The sequence below is a fragment of the Rhopalosiphum padi genome, chromosome 1 (genome assembly GCF_020882245.1).
Source record: "Rhopalosiphum padi isolate XX-2018 chromosome 1, ASM2088224v1, whole genome shotgun sequence".
NCBI lineage: Eukaryota > Metazoa > Arthropoda > Insecta > Hemiptera > Aphididae > Rhopalosiphum > Rhopalosiphum padi.
This window is the reverse complement of record NC_083597.1, coordinates 2,064,477-2,087,413: the sequence shown is the minus strand read 5'-3', so window position 1 is coordinate 2,087,413 and position 22,937 is coordinate 2,064,477. Positions and strand designations below refer to the sequence as shown.

Here is a 22,937-nt window from a genome sequence, read left to right as displayed (position 1 = left end):
ATTATGAACTATAAAGCAATGCTTGAAAGTTGAAGCATATATTATATATTTATACATTATACATATAAGATGTAAATAATACAAATTATAGCAAACATTGCTAAACAGCATTATATATAATTTAACTCGTCGAACATAATATATAATCTGCACGTTATAATCAATCGGCTATTTATATGGTAATATAATGTATCCTAAATGTATACTTTACTAATTATATACCTCTATTGATAATTTTAAGTTCATTCAGTTTAATGTGAATATATATACATTATAATATCTAAATATTGAATAAACATTTTTTATGTCATATTTACGCATTTATACAATACGTACTTAATTTTAATATTTAAAAATATCGAGATTTTTTTAGATGAGTATGATTAAGATAAATTATAAATTTCAAATATTACATTACCAAAGTGGTTCTAGAAAAAAAAATAACACATTTTGTTCGCAAAGTGCTGTTCTTAGACATCAACCCGTACCAAACGTCACATTTTGACAAATCTTAATATTATGTTCCTATTGCATCGCGTGTGTCCGATCCACAGAGAGAGGCTGGCTACCGTATACCGTGGTATGACTATACAGTAGTCGAGCGCCGTCGGAAGAAAAAGTAAAAAGGAATTAACGTATGCCACGGTAACACGCTACGGGTGGTACGCATTGGTTGGCGCCGGTTACGATGAAATTTTTTGAGTATGATAAATTATGACGACGGAACGCACCCGCGAGAAACTACCGATTCATCACATAATACTATTTACTATGTCTGTCGATTGATAAATTTATCATTAGGTATATAAAATTTCGAATTTCGTTTTATGTTGGTCACCACACCAGCAAAACAAATCAGTACTTATGTCATTATGGGCCATTACATAGTTCTTATATTGATAAAGTGTTTATATAGGTATATAATTATTGTATAAAATACTTTTATAAATTCGAAGTTCTTTGGACAATTGTAATCAATTTATCAGTTGATAACACACAAGGTATTTTACAAAGGAATATGGATTAAAAACGAGATAACAACTGCGATACATTTTTTTTTTTTAATTTAAACATGTTTAGAAGCAGTAATTATAAAACATTAGTAAGACCTTAACGATACAATTTAAATTAACATAGAAAAAAATGTTATTGGCGTACGAATAAATGCATGGACAATATCAAACATCAACTTCCTAGAGAAATAGGATAAAATACTCTATATGAGACATGGTTACATAATATGAAATATTTTTTTAATATTATACCTACAGTCTACACATACGTGGTTGTTAATGTAAGTACGATATTCAACTATATGATCTATTTTCATTTTTTCACTGCCATAGGTTCCCCAATTTCGTCCAAGGACCGAATTCGCAAACATTACATTTTTTTTTTATAGATTTTTTTAACTTTCAAATCCTCCGATACATTTTACCAATGATTCATCGAATCGGTTGACTCAATATGTTTTGTTCGACGGCCATCGTTTAAATTAGTTTCAATCTCATTTCGTACTTGAAATTAATGGTGGCGCATACGTAATAATATAATTAATACGACACTTAAATTTTTATTTTCGATAATGATCGTGTAGCGTATGTAATTTAATAGATTTTATTATTTGGTAAAATAATTTTTTCTTTCAACAATAACAATTAATAACACCACTCGACTGCAGCAGTCGCAGTTGACCGGCCGGCGTCATGCGGGAAAATCTCACACAAGAATAATCGTACAACGTCAAACTGCTATAATATTATATATACGCGTATCTGCAGTGGTTCGCGTGGCGGCGATTGGCAAGACCTTGCGACCGCGCGCGGCTTATTAACTATCTCCTTATAAGCTGTGTGGTCCGGGCACTTAAACAGTTAACATCGTACGGTGTATCTGCTGTGTGTGTGTGTGTGTGTGTGTGTGTGTGTGTGTGTGCAAGAGAGTTAGTGTGCGGCTGCGTACGATCGTATTACGAAATTAGCTACCGGTGTTCCCCGTGGTCCGCGACTGTCGACTGTCCAAAGGCGTCAGTATTATAGCACCCACACACGCATATATTGGAATTTTACAAGTCTGTACCTACGGACAGTGTGTAGTGTTATATATTATGAGTCTGCGCCGCACGCGTGTATGTATGCGTTTCCACCGATCTCCTTACGTTCTAAATTCCCTAGTTATGTGCTATTGTTGCCAAGGTTCGGTGTGATTTAATGAAAAGTTGAAGGTCCCAGAGGTCAACTGGTTGTCAATGAATCATTTGTCAGACCGCCGGTAATACATACGAACACATGCACACACGCACGTGCATTTTCTTCTCAAAGCACGGGTGCGCGGACTAAATGCACTTTTATAATAACCAGGTCAACCGCTGTATATTATATTATTATAATAACACTGCGACAACAGCGACGACGACGACGACGACGATGACGACAAACGGTCATTCGTATAAGTCGTCATTGTTATTATATCCATTTTGACATGAACATGTCATTTTGGCTTGGGGTTTATCTTAAATATTTCCAAGTCACCTTTTTGTTACACGTATTATCAGTTGCTATGATGACATCGTTCGTTAAACGTACGTGTAAATAATTTAAAATTTGATAAACTCGTAATCGTTTATTACGGTGACATCATTTGTTACTATAATAGTATAATGTGATTAATTCTTTGCAATTCAAAAGACATGGTTCGCGCGATCCAATATTTTTTCCGACGAGATATGAGTTTCCAGTTGTATTTTCACCACTGCATGTATAATATTATTCTCATTATTATTGTTATCAATAGTACTGCTCAGTGTATTAGAAAAAACCCTATGCGTTTTATAATAATATATGTACACGATTAACGCATTAACCTTTAGTAACAAGACGTATCTATAATAAATATTAAATATTTTTTAAACATTTTACACATTTGACTGGGAATGGTTCTCGTAACAATAAATACGCATTTATCGTAAATCATTTTTCTTGGCATTTAGCGTTTAACAATAACGAAAATTGATTTTAACTTCGACCTACAACTTTTAATTATACGACTCTTTTTGATCGAGCAAATACATAAGTACGAACGAATATTATAAATCACCGAGAAAACTTAACAGATATAAAAGTATACATTGAATATCGATCGCGATGGTGACACCGCTGACAATTTAAGAATACACTTTACTTGTAGCCAATACACGCGCATCGCTCCAGGTGTTGTTACTATTTTTGCAATACTCGTTTTGACACACGGTTTAGCCACGACAATCGTGTTAATCGATTCTATTCGTTAAAATAAGGAGCTGCTGCGTATCCCAAAAATCGAACCACTTTTGGTAAACAAGAATATAATATTGCGTAACGTCAATTAATAAAAATTTATAACATTCCTATATACGCTTTACGTGTTGGTAAATCGTATAATATAATATAATATGTAATACCTATCAACACCGGCGCCATCGTTTTGTCTGAACTTTACTAAAATAAGGGCGATTGGATTGCTACAGGAATCACGATTTTCTGATCTCCTAAATGCCTAGACAGAGTGTGCGAGGTTAGGAATATTAATAATAATATTATTATTATTATTATTATTATAAACTCACGAATGAATCATATATTTAAAAGGTTAAATACGGCCCACGTTCGCTATTATAAACACATTTTCGTCACATATATATTATATTATATTATTATCCTCCGATATACGTGGGTTATGTTAAATTTTATAAATACTCGAACGCGGCGCCACGGTATTTAAAACTATTCGTAACGACGTACCGTAACGTATAATATAATATCGGACAAAAACTATATCGATAATATGATTACGTATATTATGCACGACTATGCATATTATACTTACACGTGACGTACGCAGAGTATAGTATAATATACAGAGTGATTCACCGAGCACACTTATCTCCGTTTTACCTTTAATAATGAATTTATTCAAATTCAGATCTATAGAATGTTGAAATATACTGATAATACACATATGTATAAACCTATTATCGTGGACCTATTATACTTAGTACACAACATTTAAGAACTTAAAAACTACTCGTTCGAATTTTTAATTAAAAAGGGCGTTCTCGTTTTAAAAACAGAAGTTTGTATCTGCACAGGATATCCCTTTTAATACAAACGTTTCAAAAATTATAAAATATGGTGTTAAAGTATGTGTTTAAAAATTCAAAAAATCGGATTTTAAATAACTGTCTTATAAAAAAAAAATAATCAGAGGGATTCTCGGTGAATAGGTCTGATCTGATCGGTGACGGAGTCGTACCATTGCCGTTTTGATGTTACTTTTTATTTTCCATACGATATGGAGAGAAAAATTTCATCGGCAATAAATTATAACGATATTGCACGACTATAACGAGTGTGCTGTATGTAATTATTATTAATAACAATATTATTTTTATTGTAACACGAGGATGGCGGACTTGTGCAACGGACCCTTCGCCGCGGTACTCGTGTATATATAATACAATGGGAGCGCGCAAGTACATAGGACGCCGTCCGGCCGATGGACACCAATAATAATATATAATAATAAAAAATAATATCTCGGCGCGCGCTTTAGGAACGGATCATTAAGCCGAAACTGTCACAAGGTCGGACACTCCTACGCGGGAAAACGTATTTTTTTTTTTATTATTATTATACTCTCGTAGATTGTAAAATACGACTGTTGTGTACCGTCTCTAATTGAAACGTGCGTTTTCTCGTCCGGGTACCGCCTCCCACACCCCGCCCCCTTTCAGTCGTCCGACTTTGGCGCGTAGTCGCCGGCCCGAATGTCCGTCCGTCCATCCGTCGTCCGTCCCGTTTCGTTCGTGTGTGTGCTTTATGGGCGCGTGGCGGCGGCGGCGGCCCGTCCTCGACTTGTTACGACCATGTACATTTTACAATCCGAAAACAATATTAATACAATACCTATATAGACATGGAATTAGATTTAGATTTAGTGTATATCGCGCACGTTGTTGCACATGAGTTTATCGAATTATAAAACGATTATTACTGCAGGTTTTAGCGTTACAGTATTTTTATATGTATTATTGTTATTATTATTATTATTATTATTGTGAGCTCGTACGCATGAGTTGAGCAACTCGTTGTATTAAGTATTATGATATGGCGGCGTACGGCATCGAAGTCGTTGAGCCATCGAGTTTTTGCGTGTCCACACCACCACACAGCATCACGCTGTATCTGGGTCAGACCGGGAGCCGCCGTTTCGATTTCGGTAAACGAGATTTGACAAAATATGACATTGGCCTACGGTCAACAAGAGCTAGACGACGATGACCACTGTTTGAGCAACGGCCTACGATAACCACGACCCCAATCGGTCGAACCCTGTTTTTATTCGATATGTTTTGTAACACCTCGTACGTATAATATAACGACCACACGTAAATAATATGCGTGCGTCAGTTGTCGAGATTACGTCATATATGTCGACTTTCGAGCTTCTGTGCAAGGGCATGTACTCATTGGAAGAGGGTTGAAAACGTTCTGTATATCTGTAAACTTTTAAATAAAAATATATTTTTTTAATTTAACTCGACAAACACATTCATAATTATAAGGAGATAGTTTTGAAATTTGGATTGATTTCACGCCTACAAAATGTATTCTCTATAAAAGTGCCTCTACATGGGTATGCATTATACGCATCATTTACGTGTCCATCAGCGCGGCGTACATACATATTAATTCGTGCGTTAAAATCTCTGTGCCCTGTCGGTATTTCTTGCGTTATAGCTGAATACGATTTAGCTATAGTCTATAAACATATGTGTTATACCATATGTACTTATACTTGCCAGTAATAATCATAATTCAATTTGCGCGCGACGGATCACAGCGTTAATAGCAAACGCCCGGGGTCCACAAATCCAATAAAGCACAAGAATTTCTTGGTGTGACCGCCACCATAATATAACTATGACGGGTTAATTGTCGTGAAACAATAATCTAAAAATATATTTCACTAAGCGCTGACCTCAAAGTTCGAGGCTGTCCGCTTCTCCGGCGGAGGTCTCCATTGTCATAATAATGTTTCTGCGGCCGTCGTACTGTTTACATATATATTGGCATCTATCACCACAGTGAATTATTACGATACACGACGCTATATTTTCGTCTCGATCATAGAGACAAAAATGTTATCGTTAAAATATTTAAAATGCAAATCAATTTAATGGGTCACACAAATTGCCGGTTGTTTTTCGTTCGGCTGCCAGTCACGAATTTGTCTCGGTGTAACTAATAATCACGAACGCCGTCGCGCCGCAGCCTCCGTCGATCATGCGGGTAATGATTTCATTACACATACGCACACATCAAGCATAATATTATCGTCGCCCGACTAATGGAGTCTTCATAATCGAAAATATTTGTAACATCGTAAAATAATTTATGAGGTAGGCACATATGGGCGGGAGCCGTCCCGGTGTACCTATTATACCTACACGAATATCCGCGAACCACTCGAAAACCGTGTATTCACTTTATTTTACACATGTTAATATTTACTACTCGTATCGATAGGATACCGACGTATATTTACACGCGTCCTACGCACACCGCGGCTAAACTAGCGGCGACCTGCTGGCTATATGAATAACAATAACGTTTCGGTCTGTTCGTCCTGCAATAATTAGTTGTCCTCGTTAGTCCGGAATAAATAACCGAAAAGTTGACAGACCGCCGCACTAATATTTGAGTTTCACACGTTTATTGATATAAATAATTAACACGTAATATTATCATATTAGCATGCGTATACACGACATACCTTTTCATAATACTATTATTACACATTCGGTGTTGCGACGATTATGAAGTGGAAGGATTTGGAGAATAAATCATTCATAGTGATGGATATTCAAAAAAAAAAAAACATATAGGACATTTCACACGTATAATAAACATTAACAATGCGTATAAAAAATAATAACATATAATGCTAATTATACACGTTGTATAATCTCAACTTTGGACACACGGGACTCGCCAAATGCGTATATGCCGAAGTGTCGTGGATACACAAATTGAATAATCACAATAAAAAAATCTCTATTGGGCTTTCCGAAGCGATTAAAAAAAAAAAACAACAACAACAAATTATAAAACCTTTTTATTACTGGACACGCCGAGCGCCCATTGTCAACGCTGTAGCACAACAATATGTATTACCGTCGTATTTGGGTCGTCGTGTTTATAAAATTATTATACACACAATATATCCTCATCTAAAGGGTATTTTATTGCCACCAGTTGAATGCTACACTAGACAAAAAAAAATGTAAACGTAAATCATGTGATTTACTATTTTTACTATAGTACTACAATAATAAATTCTGACATTCTCATTCTTCGCATAGTTGCATGTCATATACCGCTCGCGTCCTTGCGAAAAAGAATAACTCGTACGATAAAATATATACAATCCTGTACTGAAATTATGTTATCAATTATCATTATTATCTGTGAGATACGATAATGACGACATCGTTTCTATAAAGGTATGCCGTATAAATATAATATCTATATTGATATTGTATTGCGAAGAGCTTTGAGATAATAAAAAAATTAAGTTTTTTTGTACTTAACAACGGCAGTTAACAGTTATTATAATTTATGATTCATAATCTATATAAATCGACATAATGTACATTGTAAGTACCTATTACTGTTTAATGTTGGCATTGAATATTGAGACATTAGCATTTACAAACATGCAATCATTCAAAATATTACAAAAATATGATTAGTTTTAAATTTTAATTGTTTAATTTAACTTTCCTACATATTATATTTTGTAAATGATCGATTGATCTTCAAACAAAGAGATGCCTGTCATTGATTATTGGTACAACGTACACCTACGGTTCTATCAAATCCAAAAATTCCCTTTGAGTCATCGGAAAACAACAGTTTAATAACTCTTTGCGGTCGTTTCGTATCGTTGAAGATATTTAATTTTTACCATGTCGACTTGGCGACAATCGCAAAAATGCCAACACATATTATAACAACATTTTACCTATTATAATAGTAATATTTATAAAATGTACATATTTTTTTTGCAAATTAATATAAAAAATATGTTATTTATCAATATTTATACAATTCAGTAGCATTTGAATCAAATCATTGAGTAAACAATATTATATTTTAAAATATATGATATCTACGAAAAATCCAGTAATAACTTTTTATTTATTTTATGTGTAAATAATAAATATTATATTTCTCGATGACTAATATGAGACAGCCAAATAATAGTACACCACGATTAAATTATTTCATCAAACAGTATTATTCTTCTTTGTATACGCGTGCGCCCATACATCATTGCCCTAATGATTTTTCTGCACACGGAACCAAATGTCATGGTATAAAATTTTCTGTAGAAATGTCAGTAATGATAATATGAACATGGTCACAATAAAATGTCAAAATTTATCACAGATGTTATACAACAATGTCCTAGATCTATTTATAAGATAATCCTCGATGATTTCTATAGATTTACAATAACAGTGAAAAAAAAAATCACACAAAATGCCTATTAAAATCTTAAAATATATTATTGTGTATATTTTATTCCGTTACATAAATAATAAAAAAAAAACACATCAATCAGCATAATACGTATAACCTGAGAGTGTTTATTTTGCTTTGTGAAATAAAGCGCACGGAGACTTTTACATATATATATGTATATACGGACAGTACCAATTGTGCGTAGGTTTCCAATTATAAAACCGTCGGAATGTTAGATCACCACAAAACTTCAGAACCAGTTCACTGGGCGTCATGCAGTAAAGCACAGAAAAAAAATGTTTATGCATAATAACATAATAATATAATATGCATACGCGTATTGTGCGCACAATTAAAACCGTTTTCCTACGTGTACCTATACCGACAATATAATAATGCACTCGTGATTGGGTGAACATGTTTGGCTGTTATTCAACTTAATTACACAATGTTTTTTTTTTCTTTTCGGAATATCACGAGCATAATATTATTTATTATAATCTAAACGGGTTATACTATTATTAGATATATATATTTATGTATGTAGGCACTCGAATACCGTTCAAATTGGAAATGGCGAAAATTCTCCGTCGAGTCCGCAACGATTTTAATCAGCTGCGCCTCAAGTCCGTTTCGCAACAGCGAACCGCGACGACGACGACGACAACGACTAAACGTCCTGGGGATGATGAGCGGGGGCGTGTGCGGGCTTTTAGTATGCGAGTCGACTACGGTAAACGATAAATTTTGGCGTGTGCGGCGGACATGTCGACGGACCAACGGACGTAGGGGGGTCCACGCCGGGGGGCGACACGATGCCGCCACTCGCCAGTCAGATGGCACGCGAAAATAAAATATTAATATTATTATTACTGTTGTTGTTGTTGTTATTATTATTTATTATTATTATTATTGTTATTATTATTATTATTATTATGTATTATCTCGATGACAGTTTGGGTTATCTGCCATCTGGTCGTGTATTTCTGTGAGCGCGCACGAGCTCCGATTTTTATCTCGACGGCGGCCGAGGCGCGTCATGTGACGTGTATAATAATAATTCGACGCCACTGAATAATATAAAATACTAGTTGTATAACCCAACTTTGCCGGGGAAAAAATGAACAAATATAAAATACGATGATATATAATAATAGATGTATCTCAGATTTAGTGTACTTACCTCGGTTCACGGGGAAATCAATGACCCGTGACACTACAGTATATTTTTTAATGTGGTTAAAACTACTAAAAATAATTGTTGAAATTTTCGTCAAAATCAGTTGAGTGATTTTTCAATATAAAAGCTACAAACATACACAAATATGTGAACAGGATGATTAAACAAGCATGAGCACATAATTTTTTTCTTCAAATATGAAATTATTCAAAATCTGATTTTGGGGGTTTTTAAATATATGCTTTATATCATATTTTAAATTTCATTAAATCTTTTACACTACTTGAAGTGTCATATTATAAAGATACAAACTCCTGTTTTTTCAAATGAGATCTCCTGAGAAACTTCTTTTTCTAATGTAAATTATTTTCCCTGAAAAATTTGACATATCAAAATAAAAATTTGAACGTACCAATAGTTTTGAATTATTTAATTTTATGTTCGAAAAATAATAATTATATATGGACGATATTGATGTTATGAATAATTTTTAACATTTTATACAAAGCTATTTGTATGGACTATAATAATTATTATATTCAATACCTATAAATATTTCAATAACTTAATCTATTTTTTTCAAATTCCTAATTAATTACATAAAAAAAATAATCCGTTAAATAATTTACAAAAAGAGGAGATCAAACAATCTCAAAAATTTTAAAATATTATATTTATGCATATTATTATATTATACAAATTTTAAAATTCAAAATTAATAAATTAATTACTAATAGAAAAATTGGAGATAAACATGCTTGGTAATTGTATAGATTATAATATAGAAGTCTCCTTTATTTCTGTAACCAATGGCAACCTTATCGATAAACAAAAAAATATTCAATTCTCGTGATCCAAAACAAAATTCTTATGTGAGTTCACCTTATAGCAACTTAATTACCTATGCATCATGTACGTATGATGTTGATAATCAAAAAAGCTATAAACACATTTAACACTCTCCGAATTTTATATTAGCTGGTTTCGAAAATTAGCAAATATCAATAAAAACACACAATCATCTGTATGTATACAAAGATAATAATATAATATAATTATAACGATAATATTTTATAGACAGTGCCTTCAGACATGCGAACGTATTCCGTACCGAATCTTTTCTGCGACTGTATAACAGTCGTGTGTATCTCTATCGCTCTCTTGCTCGGAGATTGTGCAATATTATGTTATCTCATACAGGAGTTTATTTTTTTACTCTTAACGAGTGTCATTCCGCGTGATTAATGTTTTTCGCGCACTCTCCAGCCGCGCAGTAGATCCACGACTCTTCCCACTCATGTCCGCCGCCGCAAGACGAGACAGGCACAATATTTACACATATACATCCCTGCGAACTCATATACGCGTGCAAACAGGGTTCAGAAATGTTGTAGACTCGAGTCCAGTAGATTTCGAGTAAAACTATGTGATCGAACTTTATTGGATCGTAATAATATATAGAATACAAATTAATTAGATTTATTTTCATATAACGATCAAAGTTAAGTAACAAATTAATCATAACTAAATTGAATAAATTATTATCATATTATATGACGCGTATTGGCTTGAAATGGCTCAGAGTGGACTAATCCTTCCTTAAACCCCTCCACACCCCTATTTATGAACGTGTGTGTACCAATATTCACCATCATACTCGGTACGGTTTTGCCTCGATTTCGGTTGACGATGACCGTAACGCGACATCCGTCCGCCAACACCGCGTATACGACTGAGCATCGCCTATATACAACAAAATCTGTTCGCGTTCATAAATCGCGAAAATCACCGCACCGTGACTGGTCGTAATTAAATTCAAAGCCCGCAGTCACGGCCGTATATTATAATAACGTAATAATATTGCGAGTTAAATGTTTTTTAAATAGTCAATTCTGTATTATTCTATTTTAATATTTTTATTATTGTTGTATTGTCCGACGGTACCCACACGCATTGAACAAATGTTCACTGTCAAATACTTGTGTTTCGTTTAATAGTAACGGGGAAAAAAAAACCGGTATATCATGTCAGCGTTGACTGAATTGTTAATGATTTTTGTTCATTACATCGTATAATGGTCTTGTAACTAAGTACCCCGAGGTATCATTTTATGTATCACTAATGAACATGGAAACCGAAGGCGTTACTTAATAAATTAATCGACGTATTAGCATCGCATAAAAATTAATGCGCTCAAAACTAAATCCCAATTAAACGAGGTGTGATTTTAATTGAAAGTGGGTGCTAAATATTTTGAACAATTAAACGTATGACAATGCGTACGTTATCGATATTTTCCAAAACAAAATGAAATCTCGTTCTGGAACGCTTTAAAGTCGAACGCTCGGCAGTTATCTAATAGTTTTCAAGGCCGTTCGTAACAAACATAATATTTCATCAGGCTGTTATAGCAGCTATATAATATCTGTAAATTGATATTTTGTCTTGTGGTTATGGACCGCTTCAAAATATATATATCGTGGCCGTTATAATTATTGACGATAAAAACGATGGCTAATATTAAATAACTATACAACATCGATATTGACCAGGGGGCAACGTTGTTGCATATTATAGCCACACTAGCGCATAACCGGCCCCCTTAGTAACCACACCCAAACGTTTGGACCAAAAAACCGCCTCGGGGGCTTTAACTGGTGACAAGGTGATAGTAATCTGGAACGGGTAGGGGATAACCATACGCTGGTATGTTTTTTTAGCCTCATGACAGAAGTGGGATGTATTATGTATAAAATCTTAAACGCGGGCTTGCACCTAGTGATTGGTGTCCGTCTAACGAACCGCATCGAATCGTGCGCGCAGTGTGTTGGTTTTCGTGTTAGTATAAATTCGATTTCTTCGCGGGTTTAAGTGTTTATTTTTCAAGCATCCAGAGAATTGCCGCTATGGAATTAAAGGTACGTAAAAACAATTTTTAAATGTTAAGTGTTTTAAAATGTTATTTTCAAAATATTTAATTATTTTTACGAATCAAACTTGAAAAAAAAATACGAAACAATATAATGTACATCAATCGACAAATTAGTACATCTATATTTCTTTACACTTATTCGTAATATACGTTACGTTAATAATTATTTGAACTCATTTTACATAACAATATTTTTATACACTTATAAGATTTTCAATATGTATTATATACTAATTATATTATCTACATAAATCGATTTCGACGTATTTAAAATTTTTTTCTTTACGATTAAAAGGTATTAGCGGTTACGTTGTTGTTGGCCGTGAGCTGCAGCTGTCAATACGAGGCAGAAAGTCATCAACACGATGATGGGTGCTCTCATCCACCAAAATATGGACCTAGCAAATCTGATTACACCCAGAGTCTAGTATCTTACGCTCCAGCACCCAAACCAGTTTACTTCAAGCCCAGCTATGAAGCAGCAAGCTATTCAGCCCCTAGCTATTCGGCTGCCAGCTACTCTGCACCTAGCTACTCGGCTGCCAGTTACTCAGCTCCGAGCTACTCAGCTCCGAGTTACGCAGTTCCTGACCCGAGCTATGCGTCGCCAAGTACCCCAAAATACTCTTCACCGAGCTACACCAACAACTACAAGCCAGCAAAGGCTTCGTACTCTGCCCCAGCATACAAACCAGCAGTGTACTCCACACCCAAATACGAAACTCCACAATATGTTTCTAGTACCACAGAGTACACACCACATGAATACAAAGGCGATTACAAACCAGCTGCACCATACTCAGTGACCACCCCGAAATGTGAAGACGCTTCTCAACACGAGTACACCACCCCAGCACCATCTTACTCATACTCTTCAGCACCAAATTCGTACGTCAGCAAACCTGCCTACTCTCCAGCACCTGCAGCATACTCTGCATCCAGCTACTCGACTGCCGCTCCCAGCTACGCTGTACCCAACCCATCTTACTCTTCAGCACCTTCAAGCTACTCCAAACCTAAATACTCATCATCCAGCTACTCTTCATCCAGCTACTCGTCGTCCAGCTACTCTACACCCGCCCCAAGCTACGGCGTACCCAGCCAATCTTACTCACCAGCACCAGCCAGCTACTCTCAGCCAAAATACTCTGCACCCAGCTACTCCTCGTCGAGCTACTCGTCGTCCAGTTACTCCAGACCAGCCCCAAGCTACGCCGTTCCCGAACCAGTATACGCCTCACCATCTGCACCAAAATACTCTCCACCCAGCTACTCCACACCAGCCCCAAGCTACGCCGTTCCTGAACCAGTATACGCCTCACCATCTGCACCAAAATACTCTCCACCCAGCTACTCCACACCAGCCCCAAGCTACGCCGTACCCGAACCAGTGTACGCTTCTCCGTCTGCACCAAAATACTCCCCGGTCAGCTATTCCACACCAGCCCCAAGCTACGCCGTACCCGAACCAGTGTACGCTTCTCCGTCTGCACCAAAATACTCCCCGGTCAGCTATTCCACACCAGCCCCAAGCTATGCCGTTCCCGAACCAGTGTACGCTTCTCCGTCTGCACCAAAATACTCTGCCCCCGCACCCAAATACCAATCTTCGAGCTACAACTCGTACTCGAGCAGCAGCTACAAGGCCGCCAAACCCGAATACTCTGCACCAGCACAGAAGGCCATAGCTTACTCCACACCATCATCGTACGTCGCAGTGGCTCCACCAAAATGTGACGAGCACGAGCAAGAATATGTTACCAAAGCTCCATCATACGACTCCAAACAATCGTACGCACCAGCACCAGCATATTCGCCAGCCGCGTATACATCGTCGAAACAATCTTATTCGTCTGCCCCGATCGCTGTGTACTCTGCTCCAGCTGCTTCTTATGGCCCAGCCCCCGAATACTCAGCAGCTCCCAGCTACCCATCTCCATCGTACTCAGCTTCCCAGAGCTACCAGTCCGCATCATACTCTTCAGCCCCAAGCTACTCATCGCAGTCGTACGCCTCTGCACCTGCTCCATCATATGGACCAGCAGCTCAATCATACGCACCGGCGGCCCCGTCATACGAACCAGCAGCTCAATCATACGGCTCAGCAGCTCAATCATACGGCCCAGCAGCTCAATCATACGGCCCAGCAGCTCCGTCATACGCTCCAGCAGCCCCATCATACGCTCCAGCAGCCCCGTCATACGCACCAGCTAAGACCTACGCAAGCTATGTAACTCCACCAAAAACTGGACCAACCAAGAACGTCGTTAACACTCATTTGGAAAATTACGTAAGCATGATAAAATATTATAATAGTAAGCTAGCTACAAAAACAATATTTTATGTTATGTAAACTTAATACTAAAATCAACTACGTGTTCAAATTTAATTTTATATCAATTTTAAACTCGTCGTAAAATATTTTATAAATAGACTTAAGAAAACTAAATTTGATCAGAACATAAAGTAAAACGTGGAAACAAATATTTATCACTTAGCGTAGGAAAATAATTTATTTTGCACCAACAAACTCGCGTATGCTAAAATCGCATTATGTAATTTTACTAGCGCAATACACAAAGACTATGTCTCATAAACTAAATACGAATTCCATGACCCAGCGATTTATTGTGTTTTGTATACATATTTCAGGATGAGAACCCAAGATACGCCTACGAATACAGCGTAGACGATTCATACACAGGTGACAAGAAGAGCCAAAAAGAAGAACGTGATGGTGAAGTCGTGAAAGGAGAATACAGCCTTGTCGAGCCTGACGGTTCCATAAGGACTGTCACCTACTACGCCGACTGGGACAACGGATTTTTCGCCAATGTCTCCAAGACTCCAGCAGCAGGAGCTAAATACTAAATTTAAATGTATAATTAATTAATGTTTTAACTCTTTTTTTTATACGTTGAATGTTACGATATAAATATGCAAAAAAAACGTAAGTCCCATCATAGCAACAACCATATAACTCATCAATGCCATATTATATTACCCGCATTTCGCGTATATATTTTTAGACCTTAAATTAATATTTTTTATATATACATATATCGAGATCAGTAAAATTCATTTGAATCGAAATAAAAAATAAACGATCTCACAACCACATTGAAAAACGTATCGAAATTAAATTTTCGTCGATTTGTCATACATAAACATCAATACTCTCAAATTTTAATTATTTTATTAATTTAAATTTAAACAAAAACTATCTAAGAATGAAACACGATAAATCAGCGATAATACATTAAACTTTGTACAAATAACTGCCGTCATCGATGGTTTCATAACTCATTTTTTCGAAAGCCCACAATTAAACGCGTTAAACCAATAATAATAATTGTCTAATTGTATAATAGAATTATGTTCTTCCTAGTTCTTTACCTAATGCAATTGTATATATTCATACTTTTCGATGTAAAACTTTTATTATTATTTTATTATTTTTTTTTTTTATTATTATTATTATTATGATTATTAATCTTCGTGTACAATCTTCATTTAATTTTTATATATTATTATTTTATGTACCATGACGATAGAATAGGTTAATAGTGATTTTTGACTTATATAAATGAAAACTTCGTAGTTACCAATACACAATATCTTGTTTTTATTTCGGCAATGTCGGCGGATGGCTGTAGGGGGACGGGGGGGAAGGAATAGCCTCTAGGGATCTTATCCGCAAGATTTAGGTGACCCGAACGCGTCGTCGTGAGGCGACTGCGGCGGTGCGGTGGCGTCGGTCTTCGAAAAACCGGTCCGAGGCGCCCCCGAGGCTGATATATATATTTCGTTATTTATGTTAATCTCTCCGATGTGGGAGCGAGAGATAATATGTAATACCTGTGCAAACTGTGTGTGCAAACAACCGCCGCCGCGCGTATTTATGTGCGTTATTTTCTATTCCGTCGAGAATGTGGCGGCGTCAGCGTAGGTACACAGCTGCTATAGCCGAGACGCGTGTGTCCAAAACGAGAAGTAACGTAGTTATGCAACGTAATGAGACCGACCTGGAACTGTCACACATACACACACACGCACACATGCACACTTAAGGCGAATTACGCACTCGTACCTGTTTATAGTAAAATATAAATTGTTCCTTTTTAAACCAACCTAACCTAACCTGTAGTAGTGTAGTGTTGGTCGGTAGGTAGTGCGGACAGGACAACGTGGAGATATGGCCGACTGAAAACGACGAGGAAATCGGATGACTCGTCGATGTCGCGGTCATCGCGCATCGGTTGAGGCATTTGTGTTCGTGCGACGAGGTCTCGACGATTTTTTTTTATAATTATTAAACACCCGCTGGGTAAAACTGAAGTGGACCGCAAAAGCGAATGTTACGGTGACACGGAAAGGCACATCGTCCGCCGCGGCGGCTGACCGACGCGCGGATACTTCGCGTTATATTTTTCGTCCTTGAGCTGTCGGCGAGAGGCCGCGAGATAAAAAATGAAACGTACCCACACGACGGTGAAGTATGAGGCGGCTCCAGCGCAATATATAATATTTTAATTCGATCACTCAAGGCTCGAGAACGTTAATTAAGTCAAATCGAACGACGTGGTTAAATAACGTTTTCATAATCTTAGAAATTATAATTACAGTTAAGGAGAAAGCGTCGACAAAGCTCATATTATCTACTCGTACAAGGTACAATACATGCTGAATGCTGATATATACACTTATTGTACCACGTATAGATTTTTATTTGAAAATCCAAAAATGTTCTGCCATTCGCTTGATTTGTTTTTTTTGTAAAAAAATTTCCTAATTCGTCGTTATATTTATCAATTATGCGCCATGTCGAGTCATACATTTTTTCGGTCCAAATGGATGTTTTCGATTAATGTAAAAATAATTTTTTTGAGCACTTATCATTTCGTTTGTTAGACATATTTTATTATAATGTACCTATGTAATGATGGATGCAATGGAAACGTTTTTACAGCGATTTTCTAAAAAACACACGTAATGGATATCTTTGCTCGTGAAAATACGAATAATATCCAACTGTACTAGAAGACATATCGCGTACGTAAGTGCCACAACAGATATAATAAATAATTACGCGCGTAATGAAAACGAACAGTACATAGGTAATAAGCCGTTAATAATATGGTATTTAAGAACGAGTTTAAAATAGTTACCTATGTGTAAAATATACATATAATATACGTATACGTGTTACGAGTATATGTGTATGAATAACCAGTATACGGTGTAATAATTATTACTTGTGTTGAGCAAATATTAAAAATTAATTTATGAGTAATTAAACTCGCGATTTCTGTAGCACGTCGGGTACGCCGATACACGTACAGCCCTCTGGTACGTAACAAAACATTTACTTTCGATGCGAGACTTTCAGCTCAATACGTGTAGAGGTATCCATACTTTATAATTATATTTTTTATTCGTAAAACCAGGTTATAATAACATAGTGTACATGTACTCATTGTAAATATAATATAAATGACCAATAATGTATAATTACTTAAAACTGTAAGATAATAATATATTTTATATTATTATTATCTAACAATAGTGCTTAAAATCGCGTGATAATAATAATATAATGTCACCAACACATCCGTACGTAACGCAAACTTATTCATTTTACACGGAATAATATTAATATGCGTTAAAAAATACCTGATCCAAATGTCTATAGAATAAAAATAGCAAACCTTGTGACTGATGAGTCATGCTAAAGTCACTATAATTCATAACATTTTAAATTTTAATTCGTATTAGACATTTAAAAAATGTAATTTGCTAGTAAATTATGTACAATACCATATCGCAACAACTAATTGCAACAATAATATTTATTACAATTTATAAATCAAAAATGTATGTAAATTATTAAGCACACGAACGTGAGTCGCTAACAGATGTCAAGATTTATTTGATTATGCAGATTAACGCTCGACGGGAATAGATTATGCACTACACACCATAAATTAATAAAAATAATAATAAAATATATTCAATCTTACATAATAAAAACTACAAACTATTTAGAATTATTTCAAAAACAATTATGTATTTAGACCAATATTGACTATTTCACCTTGTATTTTTGTCGTATTATTAAAATAGTTGAAACACTATCAATTATATTTTTACATTATTTAAATAACCTTACATAATTTAAACTATAAAAATTACATAAATATTATATATTTATATATTTGAACGAAGTGATCCATTTAAGTATTTAAGCTCGTTATTTTGAAAAGTCTAGACTTTTTTACATAATCACATAATCGAATGTATTCGAGAAAAAATATTTATATTTCAATCGTTTTAATTTTTTAATTTTTACTAGTTTTAATGACAATATACATAATATGTAAATTTTTAATTTCATATTATGTAGCAGCATTTTGTTCAAAGTGTTATTAATTAACTAATTTCTCGTAATTCGATTTTTATGTACCAAAGTATTCAGAAAAATAGTTAGCTTCGGGATATTAAATTAAAATGTATGTCATAATTCAAAATAGTAAAAAAATTTTAAAAAAGGTTTTTTGTAATAACAATATAAATAATTATGTCTTTTTAAAAATAGAACTTTCGAATTATGAGTTTAAACATTTAAATAAATCATAATATTCAACCTTATATATAATAAAATTAAATACAACTTTGATTTATTATAATAATTAAAATTCAGTTAATATAAAATATCATTATGTATAATAAATTTAAGCTTTAAAATTTAAAAGGGATCAGCATCAATTAAGAATACACGACTGCGTGAGCGCCATGTCAATTCCATTTTTTTCAATAGTTTTTTCTGGCCATGTGCCCATGTTCATTATTATCTCTTTGTATAAATCAATTTTATTAAAAATATAATATTTATTTTATTTATTCAACTTTTGATGTTTTACTATTTTATAAGTACATAGCAATGCACCTCCATTGCCTACATAATACGCCGTATAACATAAAATATAATGTAAAAAAAATTATGTACAATAAAAAATAGACTAATTAGAGTAACTTAAAGCAATTAATAGTTATCATTTAGAACTAATACATTTTAATATTTAATCAAAAATATTAGATTTTATAGAGCCTGTTATATCGTTAAGATCATTGAAATTAAATAGCACAGATATCACGTATAATAGTTTTATTATGAATCATGAGTATTTCAATAATTTACATATTATTTTACATTAATTGATTTTATAATAAAATAGCTGTTATTATAAAGTATTCTGTATTATTAATGTACGTATCCTAAAATTATCTATGAATAAGAAACTTAAATTCATTTTTTATGAATATCGATAGTATAATTAGATATAATAAAATATATTCATAATTTAATCAAAATAAACAACCAATGCATACGTAAGTTTGTTATTATTTTATTTACAATTGCGTCAAACGGATTTTAAGCAAAGTAACTTCAGATAGTAACTTCTAAGCTAAATAAACTGTATGGAATTTGACTTCCAGGAAGGTTAAGATTGGAAATTTTACTTTGTAATAATGATCCTCATAAAAACACAAATAAAAACAATCAGTTTGGGATGTTGGTCTTTATTAGAGCTTTAAGGAATACATTATAAACCAATCTATATTTTATACTAATGATTTTAGACTAACTTGTTAAAAAAATAAATTAATTAAACTATTGATATTAGGTACTTCTAAAGTCATTTTTTCAGATTTCACTCAATTTTATAGTAAATTACGCTAAGTACTATAAGTGGAGGTAAAAACGGATACATGTGTATATTATGTACATCGTTGTGTACCAAATCATAAAAAATATAATATATCATTATATATCAGTAAATGATATAAATTATTATAGTTATATATAGTATAGTATTATATAATATGTATAATAGTTTGTATATTAATTAAAGTTGCTCAACGACTACTAATAGACATCGATATTGATGTATTATTACCCCATTATAGGACAACCTTACCCTAAATCCGATTATGATTATAAAAATGTAATACTTATACATTATATTATTATTATTAGCTTCAATACTACGGCGATATCGCATAGTAATACGATGAAAAAAACGCATTATATATAATGTATGTATTAAATTATAATATTGCGGCTCGACAAATAGAGCAGTTGAAATCTGTCAAATAAACCAGTTTACGTCGTATCAAACTATTAACCAATATTTTGCAAAATAATATACACAACGTGTACATCGTTATGTATATATTATATCGTTATACGATTTCCGTCGTTATAAGTCTTCGCAGGTGTACGGTGAAATGACTTATTTGGACACGTGTAAATTAGTGTTATAGTATGCCTTCGTGTCTGAACACTTTCATTGAATATAATTATACATTTCACACAAATAGTCACGTTATTATTCTTAATCATTAATTATGTAGGATATTACGTTCAAAACTATTTGTAGGTACATATCTAATCATATTGGAATAAATTATATATTCTGAAGTCTAAACAACATAATATACATTTATATAGGTACCTATAATATATTCTAAGTAAATAGTGTGCATAATAATAATTATATTGTCTTCGATTCAGCAAAAGTTTTAACTAGTTGAACTCGTTTAATAGACATTTTATACGTATAGAATAAAAAATATTAATACCGCTTTAATAATATTGCAGGGAAAGTAAACAGAAAATATTTTATATAAATTATACAATAAAATATAGGTATATACTAGCTTCATGTATTATATTATATATTATATTTTTGTGGTTTGATGTAAGAAGGGCCAATGTCGCCCTTGTACGAATTTGAATTTATTTGACCAATACCATTAATATTTGATTACATTACTTAATATGTTAAAACAGCCTATATCTCTTATGCACTACACGGTATGCCAAATTAATATGTATATTGGCCATTTTGAAGTCAATCGATAGAGCTTATAAATATATAAGTTTATAAGTTACAAACATTGCAAACAATACATTTTATTGAATATTATTAATAGGTTTTGATAAAATGTTAATTTGCTTAAGTATTAAATATATTTATTTTATATTTTAATTTTTTCCAATACCAATTATTAATAATATTTTATTATCTATCAAGAAGATCGATAAAATAATGTAAAGTAATACATTTCCTTGTTTCGAGAAGTACAATTTGTTTCATTAAATTAAGGATGGAAAACAAATGAATTCGTCGTAATTCAAAAACTAAACGTTAAACCCATTATTGTTATATATTTTTTTTAATTGGCCTATTTTAAAATTAATTTTTCAACAATGTTAATTTTTAACATTGGCTCCTTTCGCATCAAGCCACAGATTTATTAAACATAATTATTATTTCAACTTAATATTTCAAAAAGCATAAACATTTTAATTTTAAATAATGTGTCAGTATAATATTTTTCACTTAATAATATTATTATACAATTTTATGATTTAAATATAATATTTATACTTAATAAATTAAAGTTAAACATAATATGTTTGCTATCTATGCGCCCATTCCAGTGCAGTATAAATATAATATAATTGTAGCTAAAACACAAATGATATTATTATGACTTCATATTTAAAAATAAACATATTGAAAATATAAGCAATATTGATTATATGGAGCCAAAATAAAATACGTAATCTAATGTAAACACACTGACCCAAGCATAAGTAAAACATTGTATATATATATATATATATATATAATATGAATTTAATAGCCTCAATAGACTGTTGTGTTTTTATTTTTCTAAAATGGATGGTAAAAAAAAATTCAACTGAATATTATGCTGACAATCAACCTATACCGGTCTAATAGATTTCATATAAGTAGATAAATAAGGCGTTCGTTCTTTTTACTGCTGACGCTTGTCCACCAACAACCGTCTACATTACTTAAATTGACCTCAATAAATGGCCGAAATGTCCGGTCGTTTGCCAGACGATGAAAAATACAACAAAAAAATGGTCTTGACGAAGTCATGTGAAATCAAAACGGGAAGAAGTTATGTCAGTTTAATTCGTAAATACTTAAATTCTATGATAATAATATTGCAATATTTTTATCGATGATCGTAACTCCGTTACTAATAAGTTATAAGAGATAACACTGAATTTGGGTTCACAGCTTCGATGTATCTCGTGTATTTTGACAATGAAAAATAGACCTTATGTGGTAAACATTGTCTGGTAAGTATGACAAGTAGTCGCTCCCTACGCCTGCCAGTTGTGGTCGCGAAACTCGATTCTTTGAGAACCACCGCC

General features: G+C 33.6%; 1 protein-coding gene across 1 annotated transcript; it reads left to right on the top strand.

Moving 5' to 3' along the window:
• The first annotated feature begins 12,506 nt into the window (after positions 1-12,506).
• Positions 12,507-16,294, top strand: LOC132921971 (uncharacterized). The gene is made up of 3 exons (XM_060985247.1): positions 12,507-12,665; positions 12,975-14,969; positions 15,332-16,294. Exons 1-3 carry the CDS (start codon positions 12,654-12,656, stop codon positions 15,548-15,550), a joined length of 2,226 nt encoding a protein of 741 aa, XP_060841230.1. The 5' UTR covers positions 12,507-12,653; the 3' UTR covers positions 15,551-16,294.
• Positions 16,295-22,937: the final 6,643 nt, after the last annotated feature.

Coding starts and splice junctions, on each gene's coding strand:
- LOC132921971 (XM_060985247.1), top strand. Junction 14,970..15,331: donor ACACTCATTTGGAAAATTAC/GTAAGCATGATA, acceptor TACATATTTCAG/GATGAGAACCCAAGATACGC.